This window comes from Macaca mulatta, chromosome 7 (genome assembly GCF_049350105.2).
Source record: "Macaca mulatta isolate MMU2019108-1 chromosome 7, T2T-MMU8v2.0, whole genome shotgun sequence".
NCBI lineage: Eukaryota > Metazoa > Chordata > Mammalia > Primates > Cercopithecidae > Macaca > Macaca mulatta.
In genome coordinates, this window is record NC_133412.1 from 51095768 (window position 1) to 51118176 (window position 22409).

The 22409-nt window shown below is 55.4% G+C and overlaps 1 protein-coding gene across 10 annotated transcripts in view; it reads right to left on the bottom strand.

Moving 5' to 3' along the window:
* HCN4 (hyperpolarization activated cyclic nucleotide gated potassium channel 4) overlaps positions 1-13063 on the bottom strand; it is a 52416-nt gene extending 39353 nt beyond the window's left edge. For 9 of the 10 annotated variants that reach the window (XM_077939797.1, XM_077939793.1, XM_077939791.1 and 6 more), the window contains exon 1: positions 11743-13063. In XM_077939797.1, coding sequence (XP_077795923.1) covers positions 11743-12527 — 785 coding nt within the window. In that variant the 5' untranslated portion in view covers positions 12528-13063. The remainder of the gene's footprint in view (positions 1-11742) is intronic. The other variant, XM_077939794.1, reaches the window with a different exon arrangement.
* Positions 13064-22409: the final 9346 nt, after the last annotated feature.

Sequence of the window (22409 nt, forward strand, 5' to 3'; positions counted from 1 at the left end):
GCCCAGCTAATTTTTCTTTCTTTTTTTTTTATGGTAGAGATAGGGTCTCACTATGTTGCCCAGGCTGATCTTTAACTCCTGGGCTCAAGTGATCCTCCTGTCTCAGCCTCCAAAAATGCTGGGATTACAGGAGTCAGCCACAGTGCCTGGCCTGGGGCAGAACTTCTTAAGGTAGGCAGCATTGGTCATGGAAGGGGCTAACAAGGAGGCCACAGGAAGGCTTCCCTATAAAGAGTAGCTAAATACTGACTCTGGGAGGGTCTACACCGTCCCTTTTTGATGGGATGGAGCCTGGGAGCAAATAACAAGGATTCTCTGGGGCATCTGGGGACACAGAGCTAGAGGGAACGTGCTGTGCTGCCTTCTATCCAGGAAAACACAGTCTAACAAGGAAGGTGAGTGGGGCCATGTTCTCTGAGGTCCCTCCTGGCCTCAGAATGTTATTATTTTGACTCCTCACAACCCACAAGGAAAAAAAGGGTGTAAAAGTTCCCTGGAGAGGGAGGCCTATTACCAATGGGGTTAGATGTTAGGCTAAGAAGGCAGGATTTTACCCCAAGCTCTGGGGAGCCACTGTAGGGCTAAGGCAAATGCAGTGCAATCAGAGAACTGCAGGCTGTTAACACAGATGGGGCCTTAGGGATGTCCAGCTCATTGGCTCCCAAAGTGATGGAAGCAGAATCACCTGAGTACTTCCTAAAACTGTACCTGCCCGGCCTCACCCAGGGAGCCCGAGCATCTGTGATCACATAAGCACCCAGGTGACTCTTCAGCAGCTGCCAATTTAGGCTTTGGGATCTTGCTAACACCCAACCCCTCTCTGGTCCCATTTTCAGAGGAGGAAAGCAAGACCCAGAGAGGTGAGGCCTCAGTTAAGTCCATACAGCTGGGCGGCACAGAGCCAAGTGTTCTACTGGTTGGATTCACAGGCTTGTCCCCTACACTCTGTCCCCAGGAGCTGCAGAGCAACCCAATGGGATGATGATGCCCCAGAACCTCTGGGACACGTTGAACAGCTTTTCCTGTTTCCTTCTTCTGCCAGTCCCAGAGTACATGATCCTGCTGGCCCATCCCACAGGGCCCCTCCACCCACAGTCATCCAGTGCGCCCTGCAATCTGCATGAGTCCTCACACCCTGAGCTCTTCTGAGGCCAGGTCTGAGCTTCCAGGAGGGGACTGCTCCCTAGGAGGGGCAGCTGGGAGGAGAGCATGGTTGAGGCCCTTTCCAGAATGGCATTTCAGTTCATTTTCATTAAGCTCCTGCTGCATCACTTCCTGGGAAGGATGCCCCGGAAACAAAGGAAAGAAAGCCTGGCATCCCCTCCACGGAGGCCATGACCTAATGGAGGGGGTCCTTCAAGAGGCCTCACCAATAGGACACAACATGCCAGGAAGACCCCCAGCCCCGCTCCCCAGGACAAGGGCCGGCAAAGCCTCCACAAAACTTGGCCCCTAGGTAAGAGATCTTCCACGTGTGCCTGGCCCCCAGGGGCTGCAGAACTCTAGGATCATGACTGGCTGGACCTCGGTGACAGAGCCAGAAAGAGGGAGGGAGATTCTCAAAAGCTCTACTGGCCAGCAGCGCTGTCCCTGCCCTGCTAGCTCAATTTGTGCTAATGGGGTCAGGATTCAGGGCTCAATACCTATTTGGTCAATTAGCTCTGCTCTCTTCTCAGCCTCAGACTGAGCCCCAACCCTGGACACTGAGAGAGGAGAAGAGCTTGCTGAGGTCACCCAGCAGAACAGGATGAGACTCAGGAGGGGAAACTGAGGGTGGGAGGGTGGGCAGTTCTGGGCCAGGCTGGCTCAAGATGCAGGACCCAGAGATCTGGGGCGGGCCAGCCCCCACACTGCAGGAAGCCAGGCCCCAGAGGCAGTCTCCCCTGCTGGACCAAGTTTCTTCTAAAAGGTGTTAATGGCATGGATGGGACCTGTGGACCTGAGGGTCTTTCCTGTCTTTGGGGAAGGGAACAAGTGCCCTCACATCCTCTGAGGATACTGGAGGTGGGAGAAGCCCGTGGCTGGCTTTGGCATACAGTGGCTGGGGACTCACATTAATCATTAACAGGGGCTGCTCTAGCCTCCAACGGGGAACTGCAGGGTAATTACTTCTGGGCTCCAGGCCACACGCTCAGTGACATTATTGCAGGCAACATCTGCCTTCTGGGCCTAGTACGGCAGGAGAAGCGAGTCTTCTCAAAGGCTGCACAGCTAGGACGAGGATGCACACACACACACAGGCAAACACACCACACATACTCAGATGGCAGCACAGGCAGCCTGCTTAGAGTCCTGGAGGGTGAAGGGCAGGGACTAAGGAGTGCAGGTTAAAAGAGGCAGGTTCTGAATAAGCAGCCCCCAGCATCTGTCAACACCCACCCCAGCCAGGCAGCCCTCAGCTCAAGTTTCCAAGAAAATGCACAGAATGGTTCTCTCTTTCCTTCAGCTCCAGCTCAGAATCACTTCCTCCAGGATGCCTTCCCTGACCATCAACCCACATTGATCTATTGCTCATCGGCCCTCCCATAAACCAGAAGTGGAACCCTACTCTCCACTTTGCCACCTCCAGCCCCCTTAATGGTGAAAACAGCCTTGGAATGGGTGATACGGTATTCTGGAGGGCATGACTCCCTTAGCTTGCCTCTCCCCAAGCCCAGAGGATAATGTATTAGCCAGCCCCCATTATGTATTAATTTCTGAAAGCCTCGTTCACGCAGACATAACACATCCACCCACACAGATAAATGCTTAGACAGACACAAAATCATCAGCAGCCAATTATCAGGCCCCCGCAGCTGCCGTGATCAGACCTGGAGGCCCCGCTGCTCGCTCTGCAATTTGTGGTAGCCCAGAGCTGGGGGTGCAGTGGGTGGAGGGAGTCCCTCTATCCAGCTGGCACGGCTCTAGGTCCAGCCCTGACCCTGAGGGTGCCTGAGCTTGCTGCCTGGCTGAGAACACCAAACACCAGCCCCAAACAATGAGAGAGCAGAGTTGGGTGGGGAGCTGTCACGTGTGAGATGTGATGACTCTGGCATTAGCAGCAGTGGCACGGTTGTTTATTTATAATTTGTACTTTACCTCCCAGAGAGGACCAGAGGCAGCTGGCTCAGATACTAAGAGGAATAGGGGCTCAGGAAACTTAGGGAAAGCTTCCTAAAGCGGGGCAGGGCACAAAGGTAGAGCCCCAAACCTTGGTACCTCAGGAAGGGCACCGAAATTGGTTCAAAGGTTTTGCACAAGGATGCCAGTTCCCGACCCTAGACCAAACCCTTCCCTTGGCCACAGACTTAGCCTTGAACCCAGCCATGGACTGAACCCCAATCCTGGTTACAAACTGAGCCCCAACCTTTGTCAGAGACTGAGTTCTAGCCATGGTCACAGAATGAGCCCTGATTCTGGTCACATACTGAATCCTAAACCACAGATCAACTCCAAATCCTGACTTTTCTGAAGTATATAATGAATAGATCACGTGGCCATTTCTCTAGTGGATCAGAGAAAGATACCACTGGCCACTTACCCCTTCTCCTCTGAACCCCAATCACCCCCATCCAGGAACAGGGGCATTAATGGCACCCGGACATGGTCCCCAAACCCCAAAGGTCTCTAGCAGTCAGGACCTTCCCAGGAAGAGGAGGTGAGCCAGCCTCCCAGCCCAGCATCCTCAGAAACAGCAACCCCAGATCTGGGGTCAGGACAGCATGTCTCAGTCACCAGACTCTGCACCTTCAGAAAGGGGAAGACTACCTTCTCATGGGAGCAGCCTAAATTATGATGGGATCCTGAGAATACCTATCATCCCAGAAAGACACGTATGAAGCTAGAGTGACAAGAAAAAGCTCCAACTGACAGGACCATTCAGGAAAGCCTACTCTGCGAACCCTCCGGCTGGGAAGCTGGGGGTGGACTTAAGCTTGAAGACCTTTGCAGACAGACATGACACCACCCACTTGGTCTCTGGTTTCGCTTCTGGCATACTCTGTGACCTTGAGCCAGGTGCTCCCCTTCTTGGCTCCTCTGCTCCCCATCTATGAAACAAAGGCTCCAGGCCAGGGGCTTGCTAAGGCCTCTCCAGATCTGATATTCCGACACCTGATCAATTTCCTGTGCCTGCTGACTATCCCTTTCTGAGCCCCTCCTCAATGTTTTAATTCTCAGGAGAATGTTTTCTTGAACTACTCGTGTAATTAAATTTTTTAAACACTAACATAAAAGAAGGAGGAGTGTCAAATTCCAGTTCTGATATTCATGGCTGCATGATTGGGGGATCTCTCTCTCTCTCTCTCTCTCTCTCTCTCTCTCTCTCTCTCTCTCTCTCCTTTCCTCGTCAGAGCCTTATCTGTAAACTGGGGATATAAAACTATTTGGGGGCCATCGTGAAGAATAAATGAAACGGGAGATATAGAGCCCCAGCACAGCCTGGCACATGGTAGATGCTTTGTAAATGGTGGTTACTGATCTGTGAACCCACCTGGCTTTTAGTCTCTGTTGATTTGAGTCTAGGGCTGTAAACTCTGAAGCCTACAGGGGTCAGGCAGCTAAATGGCATGAATGACGTGGCTGGGTGTAAGACAGTGGCCTTAGCGACAGCTGGGGACCTGTGCAACTGCAGAGCAAAAGCCAATGTAAAGGAGGCAGCCTCTAGTGTCTCCTTCAGCTCCCTGCTATGGAGTGGGAATGTGCGGCCAGGGCCGCCAGAGTTTCCAGTTTTTCAAAAGAAGCCCAAGAGCCATATTTTCAGGTTATATCTTTCCATTTAAAAACATTGGCTCAGGGCCGGGCGCAGTGGCTCACGCCTGTAATCCCAGCACTTTGGGAGGCCGAGGCAGGCGGATCACAAGGTCAGGAGATCGAGACCACGGTGAAACCCCGTCTCTACTAAAAATACAAAAAAATTAGCCGGGCGCGGTTGTGGGCGCCTGTAGTCCCAGCTACTCGGGAGGCTGAGGCAGGAGAATGGCGTGAACCCGGGAGGCGGAGCTTGCAGTGAGCCGAGATCGCGCCACTGCACTCCAGCCTGGGAGACAGAGCGAGACTCCGTCTCAAAAAAAAAAAAAAAAAAAAAAAAAAAAAAAAATTGGCTCAGATTTGTTATGACACACTATGCTGGCCAAACAGAGCACATCTGGGTGCTGTATTCGGTGCAAGGGATGCTGCTTGGCAACCTCTGACTGAAGTACTGCTCAGTCTTATCTTGAGCGCCCACGGTGACGGGGAGCTCACCACCTCTCTGTGCTGCCTTCCGCCTCAGACCCGAGTGGGTGCTGATGGTACAGTGTCTCCAAGTGACTTCCCAGCCCGTGGCACTGCAGACTTCTAGGGCCCTGGCAATGCTTCCTCAGTAAAGAAGCCTAGCTGGCAGAGAACATCCTCTCCAAAGCCAACACAATGCCCCTGCCGGCCCATGGCCCTCTGTCTGGGAAATGTGAATTCTTCAGCATCCCATGGGCGAAAGCAAGACTGTCTGGTCAGCCTCGGTAGCCCTTCTATTAATTAGCAACTGGCAGTCGCAGCTTTGTAAGAGCCCTTGAGCCAAGTGAGCGTGTGCAGGAGCCGGCTGCCTCCTCAGTTCTATGACAAGCCCCCAGGGGACTGGGGCTGGACCTTCTGCTCTGAGTGAATTCCCCCATGGTGGCCAGTGTTGTGGCAGGCACAAGGGCCACTCAGGCTGCAATGACACTTCTCAGCCCCACCATTTGTACGGAAGCTAATGCTTTTCAGGGTAGGAGGGGGCACGGAGAAGTGACAGGCAAGCCCAGCCCTCAGGGGAGGCTTCTGGGCATAGCCTGGGGCAGGGAAGGAGGACATAAGATTGGGAAGAAGGCCTGGATGCCTCTGTCCTCCTCTCAGCTGGCCCTTGTCAGAGTCGCTGGCTCCCCTGCTCAGTCACCTCTGCGCTCATACCGACATCTGCTCCTTTCCAGAAATCTCATTGCAAGGCAGCAGTCACAGTACTCCCTGCCCCTTCTCCCCAGCCAGGCCCACCCCTCTGGCCCTTTGGATGAGAGAAAAGCTGCAAAAGTGGTGGGACAGGATGGATTAATGAGGGTCCTCTGGTCACCCAGCTTCTTCCTGTTTACACCCATCCCAAAAGCCAGCATGCAGGACCAGCAGGGTCCAAGCAGCAGTGCAGGAAAGGAGGAAGAGCAAGCTGTGAATCCCACATCCCCACACTGGCAGGCAGACCTCTGTGGCTTGGCTCAGCCCAGTTCACAGACTTTATCCTGCCACGCTGAGCTTGAGGACAGAGGCCACAGGCTCTGAGGCCAAAGAGATAAAACGGAGCACTGCCCTCAGGGAGCTCAGTTCGGGAGCTTGGGCTAAGCATGGAACAAGCGCATGAACAGTAACCTCAATACTCCAAGCATGGTCCTGATCTGGGCACCAGCACATTAGCATTCTTTGGGCGCTTATGAGAAATGCAGCATCTCAGACCCCATCCAGACCTACTGATTCAGAATCTGTATTGAACAAGATCTCCAGGTGAGTCGGATGACATTACAGCAGGAGAAGCTGCATTGTAACAAACATAGAGCTCCGTCCAAATGCCACAGGGTGTTCAGCCAGGGAGAGATGGATGGCAGCCAGGGTGGCCTGAGAGGGCATCCCACAAGGCCCTGGGGACAGTGGGCCCTAAAGCATGGAAGAGGAGGGTGGATGGACAGGGAGAAAGGTCAGCACAGTTGGAAGCTCCCTGTGTGAGGCAGGCGGCTACCTGGCAGCCAAAAAGCCTCAAAGCTCACAGCAGCTAAGGGAACTGGTGTGGCAGGGCCAAGCAGGGGCGAAGGTAACCCCCAGCCTTATCATGTAGCCACCAGACCAGGAGCTTGAGCCTTGCAGCAGGGAGAACCTGGAGCCAAGGTCTCTCTAGCCAGGCAGTATGGGGGTCCTGGCTCTCTGCCTCTATCGGGTCTCTGTGTACCCAGCATCCTAGGAGCACCTCGGTCCTGAGCTCCAGCAGCCCCTGCCTTGTCAGGTGGGACATATCTCATCCCCAGAGACAGCCATGCTGCCCACTGTGCCAGCTGAAAGCACAGCCCAGGCAGCTCACCTTGGAATTCCCCTCTGCAACTAGGCACCCTTCCCCCTCTAGCACAGCCTGCGGCTCCTTTCCGCCTGGCTTTGCACACTGAGAGTCTTAACAACATTCCTGGGAAATGGCCCCAAGAAAGCCCAGGAAAGAAGGGGCCTCAGAACCCCCAGACCCAGAGTCAGGCTGCTGCCTCTTCCTCCTTTCCACCTCTGCCAGAACAGTCCTTCCCAGGACTCAAAGGGAGAGAGGTGGGAGGCGGTAGGACTGAGGAAACAGAAAAGAAACCAGTGCCCAGGCAGAACCCCTTTCCTTCCTCAGGCATCCAACTCTGAGCCCTGTTTTTGTTTCCATCCTGCTGGCAATGGGAGGCCCAAGCCCCAGACTGCAAAGAGACCCCCATTGCCAGGCTCCAGAGAAGGTGGGTGCCTGCCTCTCACCAGGCCCAGGCTCTCTTCTGGGATGGCCTAGAGAGGGGTTCACAACCTTGAGCCCCCAGATGGTCCTCAACCTTGGAGGCCACAGACCAGAAATCAAGTGCCACACTCTATGTGTCTGGATACCTGGGTATCCTTCTGGATGGAGTGAAATCTCTGACCCCAAGAAGGTTCAGAACCCCTGCTTGAGCCAAGGACAGAGGTCCATGTGATCTTCCCAAAACCAAGGAAAGGAAGTTGTGAGGGCAGAGGAGGTGTGGTTCACAACAGCATCACTGCTCCTCTCTCAGCTCACTGCAGAGCTGTCGGCGGGGCGACCATAGTTGTACAATTTGTGCTTGACATGGCAACAGGCAACAAGATTCCCATTTTCTAAATGGGCAAACTGGGGCTCAAAGAAGGCTCATAACCCATGCAGGGCTCTATAGCAGTCAGGGTTGGGGAGGTGACAGGAGGTGAGTAATGGCAGTGACGGGGTGCCAGTGACCAGCAGGCAGAAGGAAGTCAGCTCAGGACACCCCTGGGACCTGCTAGGCCACTGGCCCAGTTTCCAAGATTTCAGAGCCCAGCTCTTTCTGCCCCAAGGAAAGGACACTTTAAGCACCCTCGCCTTCCCTTCCTCATGGCTTCAGGAGGCTCAGTCTAGGAGAGGGTAGGGACAGGGGGATGAGAAAGGCCAAGCTTCTGCCTGCCTCCATTATTAACGCTGAGCCAGCTTTGGGGGTGCAGCAGCAATTCCGGAACTGACATTCCACATAGGGACTTCCCCACCAGCTTCCACATCCACCCACACAGCCCCCAGACACCCGCTCAGACAGACACCTAGATACACACACCCAGGCTGACTCCCTGAGCCTGACCAGCTTCCGGGAACACAACCAGCTACATCTGCACTTGGGGTTCCATTTCTTTTCTCTCCTCTTAGAAAAACAAGATTATCCAGATACTGTTTTTGTTGTTGTTGTTGTTGTTCCAGGTTCTCCAGGACACAGCTTGTGTGGAAGGAAGGACCCATCCAGGACCTAAGAGCACAGCCAGCCTTGGGGAGGAGCCTGGGGAGCCATGTCCTGAGGGTCTGCATCATCCTGGCCTCTTCTCTTAACACACCACAAATACAAGTTTCAAAAGGCAGATGGGGAGTTGGAGGGGAGGGGAAGCCAGAAAAGCCCAGGGAGCCTGGAGGAGCCATGGGGGTAGCCAGGGCATGGTCTCTTTTCTATTGGGGGGTGGGATCGGGGCAGGTAGAGTAATGAGAAGCAGAGGCAGCCAGAAAAGCCTATTATTAGCCATGGCACAGGTTATGCTGGTCCCTCAAAGCACAGCCCACCCTTCTCCTGGGAAAGGCACCCAGCCTTCCTTCCCCAGCAAGGGGAGATGCCGGAAGCAGTCCATCACAGCCAGCCCTGAACTCCAAACCGCAAACTCAATCTATCATGGTTTGCTGGCAATTCTTTATTAAACCAATTCTGCTGGATCAATGCTTCCTGCCCGTCAAAATGATGAATCAATTCTTCACTAGCCTGAGCAATGCTTGCAGAAGCTCTTGTGAAGCCTAAGGTGGGCAATGGCAAGTGGCTACACAGAGGCCCAAGGCCAGTGGCTAAAACTCTAGAGACTGAGGCTGGGGGTGCTGGTCAGTGTAGGGTGGGTTAGGTGGGGTTGAGTGGTGGGTTTTCTTTTTTTTTTTTTTTTTGAGACGGAGTCTTGCTCTGTCACCCAGGCTGGAGTGCAGTGGCGCGATCTCGGCTCACTGCAAGCACCGCCTCCCGGGTTCACGCCATTCTCCTGCCTCAGCCTCCCGAGTAGCTGGGACTACAGGCGCCCGCCACCGCGCCCGGCTAATTTTTTGTATTTTTAGTAGAGACAGGGTTTCACTGTGGTCTCGATCTCCTGACCTCGTGATCCGCCCACCTCGGCCTCCCAAAGTGCTGGGATTACAGGCATGAGCCACCGCGCCCAGCCGAGTGGTGCGTTTTCTAAGCTTAGAAGACTTAGCTAGGCTCTTGCCTCTTTGACCTTCTGAGAATAAGACTAGCTGTTTTGGCCTAGAAGCAGGAAAGGCATGGCCACCACTCCTCCAGACACGCTCAGATGGTCTTTCTTGGATTTCTTTCCTTACACCCCACCCAGCTCCAGACAGCTACAAGGTTGTGCAAAGGGGTCGTGCCACTTGCAGCCACCAGTCCCGGTTGCTTGTTGCACAAACCCAAATTCAAAGCCCACTCTGACCCCTTTCCTGTTGCCCATTTAACAATTCTGCTGTATCCCTGCTTCCCTATCCCCACACCCTCTCCTGCAGCCATGTCCCAGGCAGCCTGCAGTTAGTGGGAGACTCTGCAGCAGGGGGACTACAGACAGACACACAAGAATGGGGTAAGACCAGGAAGGGGAAAAGGATCCTATCTGATGAAATCGACCCAGTCCTCACTCTTCACCATCCAAGGTAAGGGAAACAGGAAGGGCCAGGCCCAGCATCCAGAGGGTCCCCAGCCAATGTCTGCTGCTGAGGGAGGATGGGCATGCCTGGGGTTGACCTCTTGTAGGCTCCCCAGGCAAAGGGCTTGGTGATGAGAACCCTGAACAGATGCTTTCTGACAACAAAGACAGCAGGGACCTGGGCCAGGGAGGGGAGGACCCCTCACCAATCTCAAGTGGTTGGTACTGGAACTGCCTATCACCACCACTGAAGAGTTGAGAGACAGGAGAAAAAACGCAGGACACCCGTTTTTTAGCTCCTGCTCACTCTTCTAGCTCAGCCCGGGATCCTCAGGGTCTAGTACTGGCCAGAGGCAAGTCTACTCTTTAGGAACCTGGCACAGGGAACCTAGCTACCATTCGTGATGGGAGGGTCCCACATTTACTCATACAATTTGATGACTATGGCTGTCTGTTTACCCTGCCCTCTGGTCTCCCCAGTCCTCTGGGAATGGGAACCCTGGAGATATTAGGGTTAGGAAGAGCAGTCTCTCAAAGGAAAAAAGGGGGGAGGGGCTCTGTTCACTACCTATTTTAAGCCACCGAGTGTTGTCTGACTGGTCATTCCCAGTGCGAGAAATCTCTCTCATTGGATGGAAAATGGCTTTGCTCTCATTACAAACCCAGCTTCCCTGGAGTTTGCAAAGAGGGCTCTGGGTTGGCAAAATGCTCATTTTTATAGGCAGGCAAGCAAGGTAGGCAAGGAAGGGAGATAAGTAGGGGGCAGGGCCCAGAGAAAGAGAACGAGAGAATTAAACCCAGCTTGAAAAGTGTTTCCCAGACCTTCATCACAATCTCATGTATCAGGAAAGCCCAGAGGGGCACTAGGGAACCTCAGGACCTTGACTTAGGTAAAGGCATCCCTTATCCCAACCCTAGAGACAACCAACAATCCCTCTTTTTGCACAAATATGTCCACAAGCTCCCAGTGGTATCTGCTGTTTAGTGGCATCTGACTCAGGTGATGTGGAAGGGGGCAGGGTCCCTCTCCCTGACTGGCGGTCATACCTTGTTTGGGGACCCACGAGTGGCCCATGAGAGACCAAGCAGATGCTGGAGCTTGGGTCTCCGGGTTACGGATGGGCCACTGGACAAGCATGGGGTACAGGACAGCGGCTCATCAATCAGAACACCAGGCATCTTCATCCATCACTATGAGCAAGGTCATTCTGCCCTGCCGCTCCGGATGCCAGCTGCCCAGGGTGCCTGCTCCTGGCCCACCACTCAGCATGAGGAGCTGAGCTCAGGGTTACGGTGGATGCAGGGGGTTTTCATCCCGGCCTGAGGCCCCAGTGACCTCGGTCCTCCAGGGACCCAGCCGCAGCTTGCCAGGGCACCAGAAAGCAGATAATAATGCCTGCTGTCAGTACCCGAGGAGCCGGCCCGTTGCTAAGAGGTCTGTCTCTCTTCATGGCCCTGCTCTGCTGGCTGAATGACCCGGAGCTGCCTCTAGGATGGCCATCCTGACTCTGCAGCCTTGAAGGGGGAGGAGGAATGTGTGGCTTAAGGTGGCAGAGCCCTATCCTGGCTGTCGGCAGGGGTAGGCCAGGCTTAGAACACCTTTTTATTCTGTCTCCAATGCAGCCCAGACCCGAGAAGACCGGTGACAGAACACAGGAAAGTTCCCTCAGCGCGGTGCAGGAGGGGGCCTGGGGGTGTCTCGGAGCCTAGAGGCGCCCTGCTTCTCTTGGAGCTCCCAGCACAAGGAAGGAAAGTTAACTCCAGCTGGGAGGCAGGGTCAGGAGGAGGCATGCCTGCACCGTGCAGGGCACCCACAGGATCATCGCTGTGGCCCCTTACCTGAAGTCACTGTAGGGGTGGATAATCCAAAATCCGGCCGACTTGACCCTCTCCTGCTCGCGTTCCACGGCTTTCTGGCTGCCGAACATCCTTAGGGAGAATTTGTTGACCCCGGGTTGGAGCATGGCCCCGAACTGGCGCTGCATGAAGCCGGACTGGCCCAAGCGCACCTCGGCCTCCGGAAGGATCTGGTCGCCGGTGGCCGCGCCTCCCTCCACTTTGATAGCGGTGTCCGCCGAGGGCTGCTCGCAGGAGGAGGAGGCCGGCTGCGGTGGCTGCTGGGGCGGCGGCGGCGAGGCTGCGGGCTGCGCCGAGGCGCCGGGGCGCTCGGGCTCGGCCGCCAGGCCTGGGGGCGTCCTGTCCTCGCCGGGGGACGCGTCGCCCTCGGCGATGAGCCGCCGCTCCTCCGCGGAGTCATGCAGGTGTCCGTGACTGCTGCCGCTCCCCGTGCCGCCGCCGCCGCCGCCCCGGCTGCCCAGCGAGGCCAGGCTCCCGCGGAAGCGCCTGCAGTCGCCGTTCGTGCTGGACTTGCCCGCGCCGCGGGCCGACCCTTCGCTGTCCGCTGCCCCGAGGGCCGAGCTCCGGGACTCCGTGCCACCCGCGGCCGCCGAGGGCGAGGGCGAGGGCAGTGGCCGCAGCCGGATGCTCCTGCGGCTGGGGTCTTGGCGGCCCCCGGCCCCCTCCTCCTCGGCGTCCTCTTCCTCGTCCATGATCCACGCCTTGGCCCCCACCTGCTGCGGGAGGCTGTAGAGCCGCTTGCGCATGGACGGTGGCAGCTTGTCCATGGCGCCAGGGGCCGGACCGAGCCGGGGGTAGGGGCGCGGCGCCGCGGACGGGCTCCAGGTCCGCCCGCCGGTCAGTCCGCCCGTGGGGACTCGTCCTTCGCCGCCCGCGTGGGGCCGCCTCAGGCGCCCATACTCGGGCAGGCTGCGCGCCGCTGGGAGGCTCCCAGTTGCGCTCCGAGTCCCCGGGCTCGCCGCGCTGCGCCTCCTCCCGGGCCGGGCTGGGCGCTCGGACCCCGCGCTACCTCCTTGCCTCCCTCCCTCCCTCTGGCGTTCAGGGGCGCGGCGCGCGGCCCGGCTCCAGGCGCCCCGCCCCCGCGGGGAACAATGGGCGCCGGCTGGAGAGGCTCTGCGGCCGCGGCGCTCGGGGAACCGCTCCGGAGCGCAGAGCTCACGGCCCGCGCGGGTCCCGAGCGTGCGTCCCGCGGGAGGGCTGGCTGTCCGTCTGTCTCGCCGCCCGGACTTTGTGGCTGGCCCCCCGCGACCTCGTCTCGCCTCCTCTGGCCCGGCCCCTCTGGCCCGTCCCGGGGCTCCCGCCGCAGCCAAGCGGAGCCCAGCGACCCGCCGGGCTTACATCAGCGGCCGCCTCCCCCGGAGCGCCCTCCGGCCGCGCTCGGGCTCCCGCGCCCCGGAATATTCATGAAGCCGCCGCAGCACGCGGGTTGCCATAGGAGCGGCTCCAGCAGCCGGGCCTGCCTACCTGGGCTTCTTAAAGGGGCAGCGGCGCACGGGCCAGGGGCTGGGAGGGGGCGGGGGGCGGGCCTGGCGAGGGGCCGGGGTTAGACCCTCGCTAGACCTTCGGAGCCGGGGTGAGAGGTGTCCATACTGCTGCGCCCTTAAATCTCTTTCTTGGGCCAAGCTGGAAGCGCGCCCCAAGTCTAGAGCTCCGGCTTCAGTTGCGAATTCCCCATCCCAAGATTGAAGGGGGCGGGGTAGCTTCCCAAATTCTCCATCACCAAGCTCTGGGCTCGCCTTTCCCTGGCATGTTTGCCCCTCAGCTGGGTCTCCGACTCTCCTTTTGGGAAGCGACCGGGTTTTCTGGATGCAGAGTCCCGGCCTTCCCGCAACCCGCTTGGGGAGGGGTTTCCGGAAATGCGCCGCGTCGGGGAGGCTCCCAGGGTTTTCCTGTGACATGGGCAGGGGGCGAACCCCGCGCCAGTCTTTCCCCTGCAAAGCCTCGCAGCAGCCAGGCAAGGAGGGCGTGGGGAAACAGGGAGACACTCACAGGGCGCGCGGGTGGGACCCAGCCCTTCGAGGTAAGACTTCGAGGAAATGCGCCGGCAACAGTCACGGATGCGAGATCCGAACGCCGACCTCCGCAAGCGCCTCTCCCTCAGTAGTTCCGAGAGAGGGACAAGCCGGCTGCAGCGGGGAGCGGTTGGGCCGGCTCCTCGGACGCCCCGGCACTCTGGAACTGGCTTTGGAGCCCCTTCTCCCTGTGTTCCCATCCAAATTATGACACCTCCTATGTGGACTCACGCTGGGTAAGTTCCTGTTCCACCCAGTGCCCTACCTGCCCCCCCAAGCAGCTGCACAGCCCCTACTCCCTTCCAGTCCGCAGCCCAGCCCCTCCCTCCCCCCCGCCAAGGATCCAGCTGTGTGTCCTCTCTCACAGTCTCCCCCAGTGTACAGTGTCCGGGCGTATGGACAGATTTCACTAGCTCAGCCTAAGGTATAGCCCTACCCCTCTCCAACACCCTGGACAGCCTGATACCCCAGATTAGCTCAGAAATGGAGAGGGGGACAGGTTGGGCATTAAGGGGAGGGGGTTGTCCATGGAAGGCTGGAGCCGAGGTTAATGCTGGAGCGGACACACAGCAAAGTCTCACAGGAGGGAGGCAAAAAGGTCCCCTGGCTCTGCCATCTGTCTGAGGAATAACATCAAGCTTTTCTTCAATTGATTTTTTTACTCTCATTCTTAGCCCAGTGTGGCCACTTCCCCCTCCTCCATCCAGAGTAGGAATTTGGAGGGCAGGATGGGGGCGTGGGCAGCCTAGCAGGGGCTCTTCTGCTCTACCCACTGAACCACAGGACCTCCCACAGTGGGAGGAATGACTAGGGTGATGACATCACTGGTAGCTGGCATTTTTACTTTTGAGCAGCTCTGAGCTGACAGTTCTCTGCACAGATGCTGGAGGCCTAATCCCTGAGTGTCCTTGGGTCTCCTTGAGAAGAAGTGTTCTTAACGAGCTGTGAGCCCAACCCGCCCTGGTCTACCAGCCACAGGAGGGAAGACCTCCATTTAACACACTTCTTCGGGCTTCTTTGTCTAGCTGGGAGTTAGTCTGCCTTAACCCCGCTCAGGAAGTCAGCCCATATAGCCTTCCCCGTGACCTATGGTAGAGACATATGCTCCTCTGGGAACCCTTTCCCAGTCACCAAAACCTTGGCCATGTCCCTGCCTTTGGTTCCCATGGTCCATTAGCTCCTGTGACCCTGAGCACTGATTACACAGTGCAGTCTGTGCCCTGAGGGTGGAGCAGGTCCACCTTATCTCAGGGACCTCTCCACCAACACAAGGGTGGACAGAAAGCAGATCAATAAGTTTCAACTCTACAAATGAGTGAGGGACCCTAGAAGTTAGCTAATGGCATTGGAGGGGATGCTTGGAGGAGATGGAGGATAAGACCAAGATTCTGCTTCCTGGGATACTGCTGCCACAGGCTGGCCAGGGGTCAGGGTCTCTTAATTCCTCCCCACCAGCACCTCACTCACCCTCAATTTCGTTAGTGGCACCCATTCACCACTGTCTAGGACCAACTTTGGGTGCAGCAATGACTATTAGATAAATCAGGCCCTTGGAAAACCCTGATGAGGTCTAGCTCCTCCTGTCTCCTTTATGTGGAAATTCTAATGGAGGACATTGATGGTATGCCAACAGTCCAGGGGACAGAGGAGGAAGAAGAGCCCCAGGTCTTGCCCTTGTTGGGCTTCAAGTTGTGAGGAAGCTAGACTCATTCTCAGGAATAGGGCATTAAAATAGAGCAGGAAAACTGAAGACAGCAAATAAATGTGTACTAAATCATGTCCCCAACCATGAGAGATTTCAGAGGGAGCTATTGCTGGCCTTGGAGTAGCTAGGGAGGGCTTCCTGGAGGAGGGGGCCAGACTTGATGAGAGACGTATATCCAACACTTTACAGTTTACACCTTTTTGTGGTTGTTAAACCACATGAAATTTTGATTTTTGTGAGCCCAATATTGTCAAATTTTGGCGATTTCACATAGGTCAACCTAACATTCTTACTCCCATTTGCAGGCAAGAGAACTAAAGCACAGAGAGGTTAAGTGACTTGCCAAATGCCCCATAGCAAGAAAATGGTGAAGCTGGAATTCCAAACAAGGGCTCCATAGGGCAGGCTGTGCCCTACTGCCCATCTGCTCATGCAGGTGGGGTAGGGGGCAGGCACAGGTGGAGGAAGGAGAAGGAGAGAGAAAGTGAAGAATGGAGAGAGAATAAATAGGACCCCCACATTCTATAATCTCCCCATTGCTCCACCCGGGTCTCACACCTTCTCCTTTCCAGCAATGCCTAGGAGGCCTGGGGTCTGCTCTGGTTCCTTTGATAACATGGTAGCCAGGCCCTGGGGACCCCAGCAAGGGAAAGGCCCTGTCTCAGGACTGAAATATGGAGAGGACCTGCTGCTCTAACCATGGGTGGGGGACTAGGGGACTTTGGAGACAAATGGGCTGCTGCAGGGCTACAGCAGACCTGGGTATTCCTGGAATGCAAACGTAGAAAACATCTGAGTCTAAGAGAGAAGGGGACTGGGGAGGATGGGTTTCCTTCCCTGGAACGGACACTGAATATCAGTGAAAGTTAGAAGACCTGCTGGGAGTAGAAGTGGAGAATGTAGCTGATTGTATAAATCAACCTCAGACCTTATTTGTGGGGGACCTAGATGGGCAGAGGGGGATGGGAAATTCTGGACGCTTATTTGCTTATGGGCAGAGGACATTGTTCTTGCTTGGAGAGGCAGCTCTGGGGTAGGGCAGTGGCTCCCACAGCCTGCAATGCCAAAGTTTTGGCCAGTTCTGCTTGAAATGAAATGAAACACACACACACACACACAGAGAGAGAGAGAGAGAGAGAGAGAACAATGTTGGATATTTTAGGGTAAGGTTGCCAACTGTCCTTTCTTAGAAGGCTGTCTTTATTCTAAGGTTAAATCCTTGCCACATTCTCTGTGTTAAAATGCCCTTTTATGAAATCATGGTGCTGGAAGATGCTGTTTTTTCAATGTCGTTGGCTAAATAAAAAGTTGGCACTGGGTTCTGTGTTTGTTCCCAAAAATCATTTTTGAAATGTTATTGATCTGTAAGTTCCAAAAGTCTGGGAACCCCTGTTGTAAACAATAGAGCATGAGACTGAAAAACAAAAGCTGGAGAATTAAATACTTCTCTGTCAGTTACTGCCTGTGTATGCCTCAATCTTCCTCGTGTGTAAAATGGGTTTAATGATATGCACCTCAAAAGTTATTGCTAAGACTATAAGAGCAAATGAATGCACCTAGCATAGCATCTCATTTGTAGTAAGTTCTCAGTAAACACTGAATGATGAAATGATAGAATGAAACCTACATTACCCAGTGGAGAGGAAGGCACCTGGCCTTTGGAATCCAATTTAGGTCATATCGTCATCTTAAAACTTTCTGTTGGGATGAAAGGGATGTTTTCTACAAGATTCTTTCCTTTCAACTCTCCATCCCTGACAAGCCCTGGCTGGGTCTCCAGAAGACAGACTTCCTTCTCTCTGGGACAGGAACTTGCTGTGGCCCCAAGCTCTATAGCAAGCTTGTTCAACCTACAGCCCACGGACCTCATGCAGCCCAGGACAGCTTTCAATGTAGCCCAACACAAACTTGTAAACTTTCTTAAAACGTTATGAGATTTTTTTGTGATTTTTTTTTTTTTTTAGCTCATCAGCTATTGTTAATGTTAGTATATTTTATGTGTGGCCCAAGACAATTCTTCTTCCTCCAGTGTGGCCCAGGGAAGTCAAAAGACTGAACACCCCTGCTGTATAGGCAGCTGCTAACTCAGAGGCCACACCCTTGACCCTGTGCTCAAGACCCTCTGAGAAGGCGGGGGTGGTGGGGAGTGGTATCCATACATACATGCCGCTTCATCTTTTTGCTCAGTGTGGATACAGTCCTGCCCTTCTGCTCTCCCCCAAGGCGGGTCTGCTCTGTAGGGCTGGACAGGGATCAGGAACATATAGACTTCCCGCTGGGAGTCCCGACCTGGAGACAAGGCCTCTAAGAAAGAATACTGGAATCAGCACCATGCCCTTGGGTTTTCTGTCCCGAGGCTTCCTGATAAAGAAACTGGAAGAAAAAAAAAGAAAAGAAAAGAAAAAGAAACTGGAAGGGGAGGGGGCATGCAGGGAGCAACCAGACTGGATGTAGATGTTCTGGGAAACAAACCAGCCAGCCAGTGTTGACCAAGCCCTTGGGTGCCCAGCCCTGTGCACAGCTACACATGGATGAAGGCCAAGAAGGCAGAGATATGCCCTAGTTTGTGCGGTACCTGGTCTGGTCAAAGCACCAAAAGATCATCCCAGAGGTTTGTAATCAAGGGTCAGAGGGAGTGGTTCAGAAGCTCGGGTCAATGATACTCTTGAATAGAGTCAAGGTGGGTTTCCTGGAGGAAATGGAAAATGGTGTGTGTGTGTGTGTGTGTGTGTGTGCGTGCTTATTATGGAGGAAACAGTGAATGGAGTAGCCTGGCATGGATAAGGCCTGCAGCATTCTCACAGTGGGGTCATCGAGGATAGGGCTGGGGGCAGGTGTCCAACTCACCTGCAACAGCTTTTGCCCTAAGCTAGCCCTAAGAGAAAGTCCTGCTGTATTATACTCGGTCCTTCTGATCCCCCCCACTCCTAGCACCCTCAACCCCAGTAGGTGACACTTGCTATAAAAAAGGCCTGGGAGCCCACATGCCCATCACATTAAGGTGTTAGTGAACAAGAGACCCCCTACAGGCCCAGCTTCCTATTGGGCTTGCCATCTGCTTTCTCTTCAGTTCTGTCTGGTTTCTTTAGGATCTAGGAGCATGAGCTATCGTATTGTCCTCTTCTCTATCCCCTGCCTCTGTGCAGGACTCCACCTCTGAGCACCTGGAGCCCAGCAGAGCCCAAAGCCCTTTCATCTCCAGGCCAGCCCCAGCTGCATTGCCCTTGATCTCTCTACTCCCCACCATCCCGGACGCTCGGCTGTTCCCTGGGGACTCTGCCAGGGCACCGGGTGGGACCTCTTCCCCCTCCCACCCCGGGGAGCCTGGAGGAAGATGTGCTGACAGCTCAGCCAGGTCTGGACTGTGTCTCTGTGTCCTTCTGGGGCTCCAGGACGTCTGGGCCACCTGGACTCAGAGCCAGGCCAGAGAGGGACGCATTGGGAGGCAGAGGCCCTGAGGTGCCAACTGAGCAGAGCTGCCAAGAAATAAGTACCAGAGACTCCTCTTTTCAAAGTCTGGAATTCACAATATATCAGGGATGAAGTGGGTTCAGACAGGGGCCTCTGAGGGTGGTTTCACAGCTTGGGCTGGAGGCGCCAGGAAGGGAAAGAAGGAAGAGACAGACTAGACTGGGCGATGGGGGAAGAGACTCTGCAAATGGGGCCGGGTGCGGTGGTAGAAAGAGAGGTGGTGGGCAGCTGGAGAGTTGGGGCTTTACCTGGGACCCTGAGATGGCCCAGGGACTGGACTTGGCTCAGTACCCCACTAACACTGGGCTCCTCCACTCCACCCAGCCTTGCCCAGGCAGTACTCTCTACCATGCCCTCAGTCCTCTCCCTGACTTAACCACATTTTCTTCCTCCCCCAATTTCACAGGATCCCATTTCTCTGTTCAACGTGTGGAGTACCTGTTATCTGATGCTATATGACCCAGTCCCTAATCTCCAGGCACCTCCAGGCTGTGGCAAGGATAAGACAGACTCAAGACTTCACATAAGGAAGCCAGGGACAAGGAGCATGTGATGTGGACAAGAGGCTAGAGAGTCGAGGGGGGAGGAGGGCAAGCATGAGGACGGAGCAGGGGAGAGGCTCATGTCTGAAGTAGTTTTGAAGCAAGCAGGTGTGACTTGTAGAAGTGGAGGCAGGGAGGTGGGGCACCCCAGGTGCAGGGCCCGGTGTGAGCAGAAGAGCGGCAAAGGGAAGCCCCTGCCCTGGAGTAGGTGAGTGCCCTGGGAGACCGCAGTCCCGGGGGTCGAGGAGTGGGGAACGCAAGGACACGAGGGTGGGTGGCTCTTGAAGCAGTGGGGAATGCCGAGGGCGACTGGAGACAGGCCAGGACTTTGGGGAGGACGTTGGGTTGTGCCCTGGGAGCCCAGTGCTGTGCTTAGCTCTGCTCAGAGTGAGCAAGGAAAGAACGAGACACAATCCTCGCCCCTGGAAGCTCACAGTGGGGTGACAGAGATGAAAGTAATGCTGTGAAACAAGTCATCCTGCCAGAAGCAGGGGCCTGGACCCCTGACTGCTACAGGGACAGGGACTGAGTAATAGCCAGGCTCGAGTTTGGGAGAGCTGCTCTCTGGTTCCCTGCAAAGCACATCTTCGTACAGGCCCCATGGCCCAGCCTCCCTCCCACAAGCCCCATGCATCAGGGTAACCTGCTATTACATGAGCCTTCCACTGGATGCCTTCCAGAAAGAGACAGCTCCACTGTGGAATGAGAGCTGTGCCCCAGGCCACCCTGCAGGATCCAGAGAAGAGGCAGAGCCAGGGAGAGGGCAATGGAGACTGCCACATAAGCTATGACAGACGTGGTGACAGGGGCTGTCATGGAGGCTGTGATAGAGACTGCGGTGTGGACTGTTATACACACTGTGACAAGGTCTGTGCTAGACACTGTGACAGGGACTATGACAGAGGCTATGATAGGGACTGTGACAGGGGCTGTGACAGAGACTGTAACAGAGGCTGTGACAGAGGCTGTGATAGAGGCTGTGATAGAGACTGTGACAAAGGCTGTGACAGAGGCTGTGACAGAGGCTGGGATAGAAGCTGTGACAGAGGCTGTGACAAAGACAGTGACGGAGGCTGTGACGGAGGCTGTGACGGATGCTGTGACATGGGCTGTGATAGAGGCTGTGACAAGGGCTGTGACAGAGGCTGTGATAGAGGCTGTGACAAGGGCTGTGACAGAGGCTGTGATAGAGGCTGTGACAGAGGCTGTGACAAGGGCTGTGACAGAGGCTGTGATAGAGGCTGTGACAAGTGCTGTGACAGGCTGTGACAAGTGCTGTGACAGAGGCTGGGATAGAGGCTGTGACAGAGGCTGTGACGGAGGCTGTGATGGAGGCTGTGACAGAGACAGTGACGGAGGCTGTGACGGATGCTGTGACATGGGCTGTGATAGAGGCTGTGACAAGGGCTGTGACAGAGGCTGTGACAAGGGCTGTGACAGAGGCTGTAACAAGTGCTGTGACAAGGGCTGTGACAGAGGCTGTGACGGATGCTGTGACATGGGCTGTGATAGAGGCTGTGAAAGATGCTGTGGTAGAGGCTGTGACAGAGACTGTGATGGAGGCTGTGATAGAGGCTGTGACATGGGCTCTGACAGAGGCTGTGACAGAGGCTGTGACAGATGTGACAGAGGCTGTGACAGAGACTGTGATGGAGGCTGTGACACGGGCTGTGACAGAGGCTGTGACAGAGGCTGTGATAGAGACTGATAGGAGCTGTGACAGAGGCTGTGACAGAGACTATGATAGAGGCTGTGATAGAGGCTGTGACAGAGGCCATGACAAGGGCTGTGACAGAAACTCTGACTGGGACTGTAACAGGAATTGTAACAGGGGCTGTGACAGAGGCTGTGATAGAGCCTGGGACAGAGGCTGTGATAGAGGCTGTGACAGAGACTATGACGGAGGCTGTGATAGAGGCTGTGACAGAAGCTGTGATCGAGGCTGTGATAGAGACTATGACAGAGGCTGTGACAGAGCCTGTGATAGAGGCTGGGACAGAGGTTGTGATAGAAGCTGTGATAGAGACTATGATAGAGGGTGTGACAGAGGCTGTGATAGAGGCCGTGACAGAGGCTGTGATAGAGGCTGTGATAGAGGCTGTGATAGAGGCTGTGACAGAGGCTGTGATAGAGGCTGTGACGGAGGCTGTGATAGAGGCTGTGATAGAGGCTGTGATGGAGGCTGTGACAGAGCCTGTGACGGAGGCTGTGATAGAGGCTGTGACAGAGGCTGTGCCAGAGACTATGACGGATGCTGTGACAGAGGCTGTGATAGAGGCTGTGACGGAGGCTGTGATAGAGGCTGTGATGGAGGCTGTGATAGAGGCTGGGACAGAGGCTGTGATAGAGGCTGTGATAGAGGCTGGGACAAGGGCTGGGACAGAAACTCTGACAGGGATTGTAACAGGAATTGTGACAGGAGCTGTGACAGAGGCTGTGATAGAGGCTGGGACAGAAACTCTGACAGGGACAGGGACAGGCACTGCGATGGGGACTGGGACAGAAATGTGACTAAATCTGGAACCACAATCAGAGTTGGGACAACAGTTCCTGGAGCCCGGGCCCACACTCCCACGGTCGACAGAGCAGTTGGCGGTGACAGCAGCAACACAGCAAACACAGAGGCCCAGCCAGGCCCAGGCATTTGTGGGGACGCCAGCAGGCTGAAGCTGCCACAGGAAGACAGCGAGAGGGAGGTGAGTGAGGCTGGCGCCCACCCAGCTCCACCACGGGTGTCTGTGTGTCCGCGGGTAGGTTCCTGGCCCTCTGTGGGCCTCAGTTTCCTTGATAGTGCTTACCCTGGGGACAGATCAGATTAGAGTGTGGTAAGTGCAAACATGGACTAACTAGGGGCCCAAGTTACTCTCAGGGGTCTCTGAATCTCCAGAGTCTCCCCAGGCACAGCCGACTGATTGAATC